Source organism: Meriones unguiculatus, chromosome 7 (genome assembly GCF_030254825.1).
Source record: "Meriones unguiculatus strain TT.TT164.6M chromosome 7, Bangor_MerUng_6.1, whole genome shotgun sequence".
NCBI lineage: Eukaryota > Metazoa > Chordata > Mammalia > Rodentia > Muridae > Meriones > Meriones unguiculatus.
In genome coordinates, this window is record NC_083355.1 from 120098710 (window position 1) to 120113016 (window position 14307).

The window sequence follows — 14307 nt, forward strand, 5'->3', positions numbered from 1 at the left end:
CTCTTCAGAGTCACGGTGGCTACTTCGTTCATTCAAAGCGTGTTTACCGAGATACAGACTGAGCAGGCTACGTTTGGGAACATACATGCACACATATGCGTGTCATTAAATAGAGAGGCCATGAAGTGAAGAGAGCAAGGAGGGCGCGTGGGGGGATTGGGAGGGGTGAAGGGAAAGGAGAAATAATGTAACTATGTTAGAATATAAAAGGTTAGTGAGTTTGCTTAGGAAAGGCCACTGTCTCAGTTCCTGCTAAGAACAGGGTCAACTTTTTAAGGATTTATTTTATTCTTACTTTATGTGTGGGTGTTTTGCCTGCATAGATGTTTGTGTACGACACACATGCACTGTCAGCAGAGGTCAGGAGACCACCTGGGTCAGGTCCCTTAGGGTCTGGAGTTACAGGCCGTTGTTAGAAGTCTTATTGGTTTTGGGACTCGAACCTGAGTCCTCTGGAAGAGCAGCCAGTGCTCTCAACCACTGAGCCGTCTCTCCAGCCCCAGTGAAAATACTTCCTTCCTGTAAAAACCAGGCCTTTCTGTCCCAAGCACTGGACTCGTGCTGTCTCTTTAGATTTAAGGGAAGAATATACTGCATCTTAGCTGTGAGCAGAGCCTTGTGGGTAAAATCATCTGCAGCAGAACGCGTGCACGCTTACTGGGTTATCCTCTGAAGCATGCTGTCGGGGCCTGCTGGGGATGGCTGCAGGAGCCCTCCTCACTCCCAGTCACTCGGAAGGACATGAGCTAACAGCATAGCTGAACCACACACGGGCTCTGGCCTCCAATAACCTAACTCCATGGGGACCAAAGCAAACCTTGTAAAGACACACCGGGGGCGTTTTTGCTCTGTTTGTTTTATCTTCAAATTGATTCTTTCATCATAAAAAATAGTTTTAATACCTTAATACCAAAGCTCTTTTAATGCTTATTTCTAATGAGTAATGTTTTTATCTAAAGCTAAAAAAAAAAAAAAAAAAAACCTATGTTGTCTTAAAAATGTACTTAGCTCATATGTAAACTTCTCAACCAACGGCCTCTCTGTGGATTAAGAAGCAAAGTAAGAGAACTTGGTATTCATGGAGTAACACCTCAACAGTTCCCCAGTGGCCGTTAGGGACCAGCCTATCCTGCCTGGCCTGTGCTGGTCATACTTTCGACTCTACCAGCAGCAGGGATAACAATGGGCTCTTCAGGGTAGAGTAGAAAGAAAACCCAAGAAGGATGTGTGTGGCCTATGTGTGTGGCTTGGGACAAAAGCCAGGCCAGAGCCCAAAGCCCTGGGCCCCCACAGCCCACAGCCGATGGCCCATGGCCCACAGCTACAGCCCACAGCCCACAGCCCACGGCCCACAGCCCACGGCCCACGGCCCACGGCCCACGGCCCACGGCCCACGGCCCACGGCCCACGGCCCACGGCCACAGCCCAGCCTCTACTTCTGTTACACATCCCTGAACTCAACAGTGTAAACTCTCTGTTTCAAGAGTGTGACTTCCACCTCTATCTGGTGACACACAGCCACATGCTCCCATATGAAAACTGCCTAGGCCTTCCTGGGGACCCCACTGTGTCCCTGTCCAGGGCTAAAAACTGTTGGCCTTCCCTGAAGACCCCACTGTGTCCCTGTCCATTGCTCCTTATTGGCGTATTAGAATTCCCCAGCTCCTCACAGGCCTTTGAACTCGAGCACCAAAGCCAACAGGTGCACAGATCTGCAACTTAATTAGTCAGACACACCTCCCCAATGTCACTAAAAGGCTTCTGTTAGTTCGTTTTTGTTTTTTAGGAGACAGTTTCATTATAAACGCACCACAGTGAGAGCTTCATAGCGGGAGAGGAGACTGTGTTCAGCCAGGCTGAGGTGGAGAGCCTGGAAGCCCAGGGCAAACCACTGCACCACCCGCCTTCCCGCCCAGCAGCTATGTCTGGATAGCAATGTGCCTGTCACGTGGGGTCCCACTGGTGCTCAGGAGGCCATGCATACAAAACATGGCCTGCTCTTAGCTTTTCCAAGCACCTGCCCATCCCTCACAAAAGAGTCATCTACACACTTCAAACAACCAATTACTCTTAATTCTAATATTCAAGAAGACATCAGCCATCCACATTGGACCATTGATATCACCTAGTAAATCCATTACTTACTAATTTTAGTATTGTGCCCTTTTCCAGCATTAGTTTAATCTCCTGCACTGTTCAGCTTAGGCTTTGTGTGGAGAATTCTGAAACATCTAGGTGTTACTTGATGTTTTAAATGCTTTGTTGAAGGGTGGGCTCATGTGCCTTCCCATCCCCCTTAGTCAGAACCTGTGCTCCAAAATGACGTCTGGGAGTAACACAATAAGGTTTCGACCAAAGCATTTCACCAACGGTGACGTGCCATCAATAGTGACTGCCCCGGTGAATCACCGTCCAGTGGCACCTGGCCCGGCTTGGGAGGTCCCTCCATCCTCACTAGACTTCTGGAAGGCGGTGCTCCAGGGCACTGGGCAGCACTGCAGACCATCCTGTTTAACATACGGCAGCCCCGAATACTGTGGCTGCTGGGCGGGGTGGTTGCCTTCTGCTGTTCAAAGGCTGGTTTCAGGGGTCCCGGCAAATCCTTCATCCTCCATGGGAGGACCAGGAGCAGGTTGCGCTGCGCCCGTGTCTCCCAGTGTGAAGGTTCATGAAGCTAAGGGTCACAAGAGTGAAACCATATCCGTTTACCTGCAGCCGTGGAGAGTGCAGGTTGCTCAGTCCTTACACAGGTTTCATTGCGAATAGCGCCAGCATCGGCTGTGATCTGTGAGTTACTCACGCTCTCTGGCAGGAGGGCTGGCCCACTGCCGCATGCGCACCCCACTACAGAAGCAGGAGACAAAGTCAGTGCCCCCTCATGACACTCACAGGGCAAGGTCTGCGGTTCCCTGGTCTTCCTGTGTTTCGGAAAAGTGCCTCAAAAGAAATGTTTATAGTATCAGGGCCGCTCTGGGGAGGCTGTGCTGGCTGGAAGTGGGCTCTTCCTGTGGCAGTCTCGGTCAGGCCTTCCCCACTGGAGAAAGCCGCTGGCATCTCAGATGCCCAGGACAGCCGCTTCAGAGTCTTGCTTCCAGCCTGGTGGTTGAGGCCTGCTGATGACAGGTGTGGGTCTGGAAAGCCTTCCACAGCCAGGGCTCTGCAGGGGCCAGCTCCATAACGTATCCAGCCACTCCAGCCCTGGATGGGCTGCTGGGTCTGGAGGAGTCCCCACTGCCTCATCCACGGGAAAGGGAGACGGTCTTGACCTGCGTGGCCATCTTCTGCTAACGGTGATCACCTGTGGGCCAGATCTGCGCAGGCTCTGCTGGCCTACTTTGAGGCTGTCCCTGCTCCGACTCCAGCATTCTGGGGTTTCTCACGCCCGAAGGGCCTTCCTTCCACCAACACGTTCCCAGGAAGGCTTCCGCCTGGCTGCGCAGCAGGCTGCCACAGCAGCTTCTGGAAGTTTTCTGTCCATGACCCTTTATGCCTGCAGAACTTTTGCACAATCCCAGGCATATAGACTTATGAGAACGGTATACAAATTAAACATTTGCTGAAAATAAATCATAAAGAAACGTATTTTAAAACAATTCTTCAGTAAATGTATAATTTGCCGTGTGTTAAAGCCTTAAGTAAATTTGCATGCTTATGCTTATTTTTGTATAAATAAATAACTCTCGGCTCAGCGGCTCAGTATTTGATACTGCAGGGCATGAAATTTCTTCAGTGTTTCCAGAGGTGGTCAGTATTTTGATTTTATAATTGTCTAGGCCAAGAGCATTGCTTCTCAGAAACACGCAGAAAACAAACAAAAAAAAACCAAAAAAACAAAAAAAACCAAAAGTATGTTTAGAATCTCATCAGGAATTATTGGAAATGCTAGCCCAATTCCAAGCCAAAATTCCTTTAACAATTTTATTTGAAAGTTGTCAGCAACTCAAACAGCATTTTAAAAATTTATTTAAAAAAAAAAATTTAAAAAAAAATTTATTTATTTTTTATTAATTATAGTTTATTCACTTTGTATCCCAGCTGTAGCTCCCTCCCTCAGCCACTCCCAATCCCACCCTCCTTCTTTCTTCTCCTCCCATGCCTTTCCCCCAGTTCACTGATAGCCAAACTTTGGGCAGAGTGCAGGGAATCTCATGGAAGAAGTAGGAGATAGAAAGACCTGGAGGGGATAGAGCTCCACAAGGAGATCAACAGAACCAAAATATCTGGGCATAGGGGTCTTTTCTGAGATGGATACTTCAAACAAGGACCATGAGTGGAGATGACCTAGAACCCCTGCACAGATGTAGCCCATGGCAGCTCAGTGTCCAAGTGGGTTACATAGTAATGGAAGCAGGAACTGTCTCTGACATGAACTCAGTGGCTGACTCTTTCATTACCTCCCCATAAAGGGGGAGCAGCCTTGCCAGGCCACAGAGGAGGGTAATGCAGCCAGTCTTGATGAGACCTGATAGGCTAGGGTCAGATGGAAGGGGAGAAGGACCTCCCCTATCAAACATCAATTTTTAAAAATTTAAGCATTCTAGTGTAATTCAATCCAGAGATATACTAATTGGATGCCTCCATGCTGAGGAATGACAGTAGGGAAATATTTCAAAAATCTGTTTTTCCATCATTAACCCCCCCATTAAGTAAGAGCAGGAGGCTTTGCGTGTAGAATGAAAACAACGCTGTTCATGACATGACTGTCGCCATGTTGCGGGTGTTGCGGTCAGTGGTCTCAGTTGCAGGGGCCTGCCATGGTGGCATGTACAGGGCACACACATGTTGTATGTTCACAGTCAAGTGACCACACACAGTCAGCAGAGGCAAACACAGCAATGCATTTAATTTTGAATTAGCTTTTGGTTGTGCCACATGCTGAAACCTTTCACCATCGCCAATTTTTTTCCAAGCCGCAAACAGTTACGTGGACCAGTGTGGGACCCGCTGTTTACAGAGCTGTGTACTAGGGTTAGAAAGATGGCTTGGCAATGAGAGCCCTCGGTCCTAATATCCATGTGGAGACTCAAGCACCTATAACCCAGGCCAAAGAGACCTAGGGCTCCCCTGGTTTCCACAAACACCAGGCACACACAAGGCGTACACACATACATGTAGGCAAAGCGCCCCTACACATAAAATAAACCCGTTTTTACAGAGAGAGGAATATCAGCACCAAAGGGCTGAAATAGAAAGCTAAGAGCGTGTGTTAAGTTAATAAGGCCAAGATTCCCTCCTCACAGCCTGTGTGTGGACAGCTGGCATCACCCGGAAGGGTACCATCCCCAGAGGACGCAGTTCTCCACAGAGCCCCCACCGTGAACACATCCTGGTGTTTTGTTTTGTTCAGATCTAGGGCTCTCGGTTTCAGGAGGCAGGGAGCTGTATATTTAAAAGCCAATACTAAGCCATAAAAGATCTGCCTCGGCTTTCATATTTTAAAGAGAAAGTAATCCTAGGCAATCAAGATTGAAGTGCGCACTCCTTCCCCTGATTTAGTGTATCCTTTAAGGTACCAAAAAAGGGGGGAGGAACCAACAAAGTCTGCTTCCTAATGGCCGTGGCTGGCTGCTGGTGAGTATCTATGCAGGCATCTTATGACAATTTTTCAGCCCAGCATTCTTGAATTAATGCTAATGAAAGCTGCCCTGGCCTTATTGTTCTATATGAACGCCGGAATTGCAGCTGCCTGCCAAGCTGCTGAAGGATGAGTGAAATAATTTTCAATTGGCCTCTTTGCCCAAAGGGAGCCAGAAAGCAGGAGATTGGCAGATGCAGTGTGGATTATCTTGTGCACTGAGCTCAGCCCAATTTGTGATTTGTTGCAGGTGCTAAAGAGATTGATATCGCAGCGACCCTGGAGCACTTGAGGGACCAGAGACCAGGCATGGTCCAGACAAAGGTACTGTCAATCAACCCTCCGGGACTTTAAATGTATTAAAGGTGCCTCTCTGCATGATTTTCCTGAGAGCCGAGAAGGGGATGGAGCCGGACGTACACAAGCCACACACAAAGGCTCTGGTCCGGGTGGGCATCATCGAAGCCAGTCCCCAGTAGGCAAAGGCACGGGGGCTGTTCCCAGGAGGTTCGTTGCTGTTCCTGGAGCTACTCAAATACTTTCAACACCAAAGATTCAGTCAGACCCATCTCCTTGAAACCCAGTTCATTAATTCCCACCAGATTTGGAGAGGGGGCAGGACATCCACTGCCCAGTCAGGAGCTCAAGGCCCTCACACGTGCTAGGCAGGCATCCTACCATGCTGTGCCTCCAACCAAAACCACGTCTTTAAAGACCGACAGACCCAAAAACTATCCAGAGGCTCACGCCCAAACGCCTGCCTTCCCCCCAGCCCCCACAGCTGCCTTTGTGCTGTGCGGTGGTCACACACAGAGGCCACCAAAGCAACTGCGTGCACAGGGCCTTTGAGCCCCTGAGAAATAACAGATCTATCTCAGCAGGGTGAAGACAGAGGCTTTGTATTCAGGCTCACAGAACTAGACGGGGTTGCTGCGACTTCCTGTCCATCCCCTAGGCCTTCAGTGGCAAAGCCTTACCACCCGTGAAAGGTGGTGTGCACCACACAATGCCAGTCCTTTTCACTGCTGGTCCAGACCCCAGAACCCACTGGCAGCCATACATGTGAACTCGCCCTTATGAAATTACTTCTGTCACTCAAGAGACTCTCAAGTTATAAAAGCGCTTACCTGGAAGGGGGTGGGGGGTTGGAGAGACGGCTCAGAGGTTAAGAGCATGGACTACTCTTCCAGAGGACCTAGGTTCAATTTCCAGCACCCACATGGTAGCTCACAACTGCCTGAAACTCCAGTTCCAGGGGACCTGACACACTCACATAGACATCCATGTAAGGAAAACACAGATGCACGTAAAATAAAAACAAACAAATCATTACAGCTCTTTCTGGGGCTAGGGACAAGGCTCCAGGGCTCAGTGCTTGCCTTCCAGGGTGAGCCTTGGGCTCCATCCTTGCACTGGAGGACAAAATTCTTCCTGCATATGGGTGCTTCTGTGAGGTCAGGCTGGCCAGCACGCTCTGGGCCAGGCCTTGGTCCCTGGTGCTACAACCTGGGGGGTCCTAGCTCATGACCCAGCTCTACGTAACCCCTCTGTAAAGTGTGGTCATTCCTAAGGTTGTAAGGAGGAGCTGGTCACCCTGGTGTCTGCAAGAGAGGTGTCAGGCATGACTGAGTAGGTTTCGGCTGGAATACTGTTTCTTAAAGTCCTCTGTCTGGATGAGTCTCATTGCCGGTGTTAGCCAGAGCATGAGGCACAGCCATCCGACTCTCTTCTGAGGTCACGAAGCTGCTGTCAGGAGAAAGAGAGGAAGTGAGGGGCTCCCCATCGACAGCCTGGCTGCAGGATCACTGATCCCAGGATGTGGACCCTGTGCCGGGCAGCCCCTCTGCTGCTGGGCTCTGTGTTCTCCTGTGATACAGGCTAGCATTAAGAATGAACTTTATGAACCACATTTTGTCTTTTCCTGGGTTTTGAAAACAAAGAGAGACAGCTCAGTGGCTAAGAGCACTAGCTGCTGCTCTCCAGAGGACTGGTCAGGCGGCTCACCACAGCCTGCAGCGCCAGCTGGGGGGTGGGGGAAGCTCCAGCTCTGTCTTCTGGCTTTTGTGGATGCCCTCACGTAAGCGTGCATGTGTGTTCACACAGACACATACATGTAGTTAATCAGCTGAATGGTTTTTAAAGCAATTACAGAAATAATACAGATGACTTCCAGACCCCCCACACACACACACACACTCAGCCGGTATTAACACCTTACACAACCACAGTATGGTAGTCAAAACCGTTAGACGGCCACCCCGAGCAGACTTCAGCCACACCTGTGCCCCCCCGTGACCTCTTGTGAGAACAGGCCTTCCGGAATGGCCAGGCGTGGAGCATGTCTGCCCCTCCACAGTAGGCCAGCAATCCGTAGACGTCCCGTTGGCCACCTTCCACAGATGTCCCTTGGTGATCCCTGCAGTCGGGACGTAATTTCGTCTCCAGAGCGCACAGCCCCAGCTGCCTGCCATTGCCCACGTGTGCTGCGGGTCTCCCCATGGCTGGATGAGGGCTCATGGTCCTGCAGGAGAGGCCTCAGAGCCCTGGGGTCGCTGAGTGCTTAGATGTGAGGCTGGTGGGCAGGAGGGTCACTGGCTCCCCACGACCAGTGGTCCACAGGCCTTGTGCCCTGGGAAGGGAGGACGCCCGGCTGTGAGGTCACATTGGGCATCCCCCTGCAGCGGTCAGCTCAGAACAAGGCAGGGAGGCTGGGAACCTTGGAAACTCAGGACGCTTTGGCCCAGGGGTAGAGAGTGAGTCCTGCCTCTGGAGCCATCCTCTGCTTCAGGGACTACCAAAAATACAAGCTGCTCTCTTCCGTCTGTGCCTCTGCAAACCTCACAGGCCCTTCCCCACCAGACAGTTCACTGTGCCCAAAACATCCACTGGCTTTACCAGGATCTGCGCTGACTCCCAAGGGAAAGCAAGTGCCGGAAGTAGGGGACACGCCCAGCACGGGAAGAAGAGTCACTCAGTGCTCAGATATCGGCATCTTGTTGCCAAACCCCAGCCCCACAGCCTGGTTGCCACAGTCAGGCCCAGGACCCAGCACCAATGCAAGCCTCGGCACTCTGGGGCAATGGTGGTTATTCTCCTGATATTACAGTATTAATAACTATACTGATTGTTGCTGTGCTGCGCACTCATTCCCACCCAGTGTCTAGCGAGCACAGCTACAAAGCCCACATGCTCCAGCCCTACAGCCAGCTCACAGGGTGACACAGGCCCCGAGACCAAGTCCACCCACGAGCCTGCTCTCTGCTGGATGGTGACCCTGCCCTCAGGCTGGATATTCAGAGGTGGACCGTGCTCCCGTGCCCACAGCAATGCGAAGGTCACCATCCTCCCAGCTCCCTTTGACACTGAGCTTCTCTCTGCACTTCAATTTCACAAAAACAGAAAACTGACTGGGGCCAGACAGTGCCATGCTGTGAAGCACGCCACACACGCCCAAGTCAGGCCATGGGCATTCAGTCACAGGGAGGTGCTTGCTCAGAGCCCGTCGTCTGGACCTGAGGAACGGGAAGGACTGACCATGAGCCTGGGTGGGTTGGGGACTCCTGACAGAACGCTCTTTGTGAAAGAGAGCCGGAGGGCAACGCAGACCAGTCGGACCAACACCTAACAAACGCCTGCCACACAGCATGGGCGGAGAGGAGACACGAGGACACAAAGGCTTGCCTGCCTCTGAGGATGCGCCAGGGCTAAGACAGGAGCCCTCAGCGCCCCCGTGGATTCACCCGCAGCCACTCCTGCTTCTGCCAGGTATCCCTGGAGCCGGCCCTGAGGAAGGCAGACGAGGTGGCAGGACAGGCAGAAACACCGCATCCTCCAGTGTCCAGGCCCAAGCCGTGCCTCCTTACCTCAGCTGTATCTGCTGTGGACAGCCCCTCCCCAGGGCCCAGGAGGGTTGCCATGGCAACCAGGGGCTTTAATCCTTCCCTTCCTGTGGGTTTGGCTTAATGTGGGTTTTGTTATCATAGGTTACCATGTGGGAAAAGGTTTCCTTGGGGTGCTCCTGTGCCCCAAAGCACTCCTCTTGTGTCCACCCCACTCTTGCCCCTTTCCTTCCACAAGCTCAGTCCTCTCCTTTTGATTCTTTCCATTCTTCCTCTCCCTCCCACCATGAATGAAAGCCTGTGACACTTCTTTCTGTGGACTGGCTCACTTCACTTGATAAGTGGCCTCTGGATTTCCCCGTGTGGCCCAGGCTGTCCCTGAATTCATGATCCTCCTGCCTCAGTCTCCCGAGCGGCAGGATTGCAGGCAGATGCCACCCTGACCCCCACAGCCTGCCATTTTCTCTTCCCTATCCATCAGCTCCAGAAAAACCAATGACTAACCTATCCTATAACCTATCCTACAACCGAGAAGTGAGCGCGCTGTGCTCATGAGATGGGCACGCCTGAGGGATGTGTGAAAGTGTGCAAGGAAGCTTGCACAGTGAGCTCTCCGCTTGGCTCATGGGTGAGAATGACATTGCATATGGATACATGCAGATGCAAGAGCGAATGTGTGAGCATATCAGGGTGTGCATGAACGGGTGTGAGGGTGGGTGAGTCAGTGGGGTGTGAGCGGGGATGTGACCGCATGGGTGTGTGTGACTATAGCGATGGTGTGGATGTATGTGAGGGGAGTGTCTAGTGGGTGAGTGTGAGTGTGAGCATAGTGTTAATATACACTGTAGCATCTACAGTGCTAATAGATACCATGTTGAAGGTGTGAGTGTGAACAGGCTTCGGTGTGAGTACACGAGGGGAGTGTCTAGTGGGTGAGTGTGAGTGTGAGCATAGTGTTGATATACACTGTAGCATCTACAGTGCTAATAGATACCATGTTGAAAGTGGGAGTGTGAACAGGTACAGGTGTGAATGTGTGTGTGTGTGTGTGTGTGTGAGCGTGCAAATATGTATGAAGGTACGTGAGTCCACAGTGCTCAACACCCGCTCACTCTTAGCATTCCTGCATCCCAACATCATGTCACTTGCCTTCCGTCCTAAGCTCTGCTCGCCTCCTCGGAGATACCGGAGGTGTGGGGGCTCGAGTCTTAGGAAACGAGGCGCTGGCCCCTGGTGTGCCCTGCCTTTCCTGGGTGTGTCTGTGTCGCTCCCGTTCACGTGGGCCGGCGACATTACAGCAGTTCCTCTGTCCTTTCTTCTCTCAACCCCTCGGCCCCCTCTCCTGTCTCCCTGTTCTCCTCAGAATCTGTTCTCCCTTCCCTGTCTTCCTGTGACTCATCTGTCTGTCTGTCTGCTGACTCAGTCCAGCCTCAAACGGTGGCCATCCCTGCCTCTCCTGGCTGTCACTGAACCAGGGGAGGGCAACACCTTGCTGAGGAGCAGGGGTGACACGGAAGACCAGGGCCTTCGGTCCCTCTTAGGAGCCTCCTGGGCAATCACCTCCTGCATGGGTGCGAAGACCTCAGGGCTGTGAGCACTGCCATCACACTTCACTGGAGCGCTCCTTAGAGCAGGGATGACGGTTGTCATAGCAACCACTCAGGCAGGAGGATTCAAATGCAAGCAGGAACAACCCAGCAGCCATCACCCTGCTGTAGGCTCCAGACCACCACAGCCCAGGTCCCGTGCTCTCCAGGGGTGGGGTTGCCCCGTGACGGCAGGCTCCTGCCTCACCAGCTTGCCCGGCCCACATAAGCGTGGAAGGCCGTGGCACAGGCTGTCTGAGGAGAGGTGTTCAGCCTCCCTCCCCACCCAGCAAGGGCAGGACAATGAGCAAGGACACAGCAGCTGCTCCGGCCTGAGCTTCTCAGGTGCAGGCCCGAGCTGGGACACACTCTGGGGTCTTCTTTCTATGAGTGGAATTTCAGGTGCTTCAAAAGCTACTGCTTTGCTCCAAATAACTCAGTGGTGTCTCTAATGCCCCACTGCCACGCACGCATGCACACTCACACACACACACACACACACACACACACACACACGTGTGGTGGGCACAGAGAGACACTCTGTCTTCCCTGCCCTGGCTCCAGTCACCCAGCATGTTTTAGTCCACAGCTGCAGCTTCCGCCGACTTTTAAAACTGTTTCTGCTCAACACAAAGTTCTACTGCAAACGTAATTGCTTCCTGGACCCCAGCGCCTGGGGTCAGGGGAAGCCGCTCCATGTGGCATCACTTGGAGCAGTGCCAAGGGTGGTGGATACACACCAGTGAGTCCACAGTTGAGTCACAAGAGTCAAGAGGGTCAGGTCATCCGGGCTAAGAAGCAAAACCTCGTCTCAAGATAAAAGTTGCCACAGGCCACGGGTTCGTGTGTATTAACACCATGGCAGAGCATGAAGGGTCCGGGCAGGCATGGCCTCAGGCCACTGAAGGTCCAAACATGAGACCACGGTGAGGCAGGGGCTGGTGTCATGCACACTCGTTTGCAAGCGTATACAGGCTGTTCACAGTCTGTGACTGTTACCTAGGGAACAGCACACACGGGTTAGGATGCCGGGGACTTCCTCAGCGTGATCAGCCAGTGCATGATGCTGCAGAGCTTTGAGACAGAGCCTGCAAGGGCTTGTGTGGATGCTGAGGAAGGGGAAGATGGCCTCCTCCCAAGATCCTCACCATCGGGCTTGAGAGGAGACAGGCCTCTCGCTCTCTCTGTCTCTCTGTCTCTCTGTCTCTCTCTCTCTCAGCACTCACAGCCCTTGACGTTCCCATGGCTGCTCATTAGCTCACAGGGGCTGTGGTGTGGGGGGAGTCACTGGTTGAAGGGGAGACCCCCTGACAAAGAGGACAGAGCTGAGCTGGGCTAGCCTGTCTGTGTCGGCAGCTGTGGCTGCGCCCCGCTTCATCGTGGTCGCAGCTGCATGAAAAGCCGTGGGCAACTGGCCTCTGCATCGGTCTGCAGAGGCTGCGGTGAGAAGCCACAGACACAAGACTGCAAGCCTTAACTGGTGACCCGCTCCACGCTGTGGCTAGAGAAGAACCTTCCAGCAGGCAGCGGGAGCAAGGCTTCGCAGGCCCCGCCGAGGGACGCAGCGTGGGTCAGCCACCAGAGGCCCTCCTTGTTCCCGAGAAACCGAGCCCATCCCATTTCCTAGCCGGTTTCTTCCAGTCTCGCGCTGGGATGGGACGAGAACTTGCCTCCCTTACCGTCCCTTCTCGCTTGTCTCTTCCTCAGGAGCAGTTTGAGTTTGCGCTGACAGCTGTGGCCGAGGAGGTGAATGCCATCCTGAAGGCCCTTCCGCAGTAGGCCCGGACGCCGGAGGCTGGCGCGACCACGACGGGATGCCATCTCTGCGCCTTCTGTGTAGCGCCGGGGTCCTTCGGCCCACAGCCAGGGCAGGGGGCTAGTTGTGTGTACTTTCACTTCACCAAATCCCAGATGTGTGCAAACAGCAGTTCAGAGGGGAGGAAAGTCTTGGCTCATTTGTATCACGGTCTTAACAAAACTTCCTTTTCCCTAAAGCACACTCTGACATTGTCGCATCGGTGACACAGTAATTAGACGCCCACTGTGGCCTCCTTGGAAGTGCTTCTGTATGTAATTGCTGGAGATGGGGTAGAGGGACAGACAGACACCAAGAGAGCAGCCTCTGGGAAAGACCAGGCCCTGAACCTCTGGGGCCAATGACAAGGGTGGTGTCACGGGGAGCCACTCATCCCTACTGACCATGCCCAGCACAGCAGCTCACCCTCTGCACATGTAGATCCAAGGCAAGGAAAGGGCTTCCCAAGGCAGACACCATAACCCTCCTGGCGTGTGCCGCCCCGTCCACCCCAGAGGCGAGGACCCGGGTGACGGCCTCGCCTTTGCAGATCACAGAGGAGCCCATCCTGAAATGCTCCTGTAATAGTGTGGTTCTGGTCTCTGCGTGGGACACCAGGCACCACGGCACGCTTTCCCCAAAGTGGCAAAACCAGGATGAGTGTGGTACCTAGCGAGTTCCGAGGGTCCCCGGGAGCGAGAGTTCTGCACCCAGCATCACCCGGGAAGCACCCCAATAGGACTGGCGTCAGTCTCTGATGCGCCTGCTCCTGGAAGAAGGCTGGCCAGCCCCTTCGGCCCCTCCCAGCAGCCTCCCGGCTCATCAAACCCGTGGAACCTGTGCTCGCTGAGTGATCCAGTTTGCACTGAGCACCTTCCCACACCTAGGAAAGCTCACTTCAGTGAGGTCGAGGCGCTAGTACCCAGAGAGGAGGAGGGCACGCTGCAAGCCCAGGCTGTCTGTGGGGCCGAGTGTGAAAAAGCCCATCTCCTGTGTCCCCCATCGCTCCCTCCCCTTGGCCTCGGCTTTCTGAGGTGTGGCGTCAAGGAGGTGGCTGCCCGGCAAGAGGCGATGCCACAGTGTGTCATGTTGTGTTGTTGTGCACCTGCTTAACATCTCCGACATCTCCCCTCCAAGTCATTCCCCCATCTGGAATCAAAATAATAATTAATAGAAATGAATTTATCTGAATATAGGAAGCATATACCTAATTGTAACTTCTCCTGTTTAAAGGGAATCCTCAGCGTGATATACAGATATATTTAATTGTGTCATATTAAACCTTCTGATTTCACATTTGGTGGTCTTCATTTGGAAATGTGACAGAAGTTTTGTCCGAAGGGCGCCTTTTGCTTCCTACAGTGCGAATCCAAACAGAGGCCCTTCTCCGGAGGCCGTGGGCACCACTTCCTAGTATTCTGCACCAGGCACATATGTGGGGTTCTGCATCACTGGGATGATCTACCCGGGTTCTGCAGTGTCACTAGGATCTACCCAGGGTTCTGTGTCACT

General features: G+C 52.9%; 1 protein-coding gene across 5 annotated transcripts in view; it reads left to right on the forward strand.

Annotated features, from left to right (window-relative positions):
* Ptprn2 (protein tyrosine phosphatase receptor type N2) overlaps positions 1 to 14089 on the forward strand; it is a 695760-nt gene extending 681671 nt beyond the window's left edge. For all 5 annotated transcript variants that reach the window (XM_060388289.1, XM_060388288.1, XM_060388285.1 and 2 more), the window contains 2 exons: positions 5826 to 5899; positions 12708 to 14089. In XM_060388289.1, the coding sequence (XP_060244272.1) occupies positions 5826 to 5899; positions 12708 to 12779 (146 nt within the window). In that variant the 3' untranslated portion in view covers positions 12780 to 14089. The remainder of the gene's footprint in view (positions 1 to 5825; positions 5900 to 12707) is intronic.
* Positions 14090 to 14307: the final 218 nt, after the last annotated feature.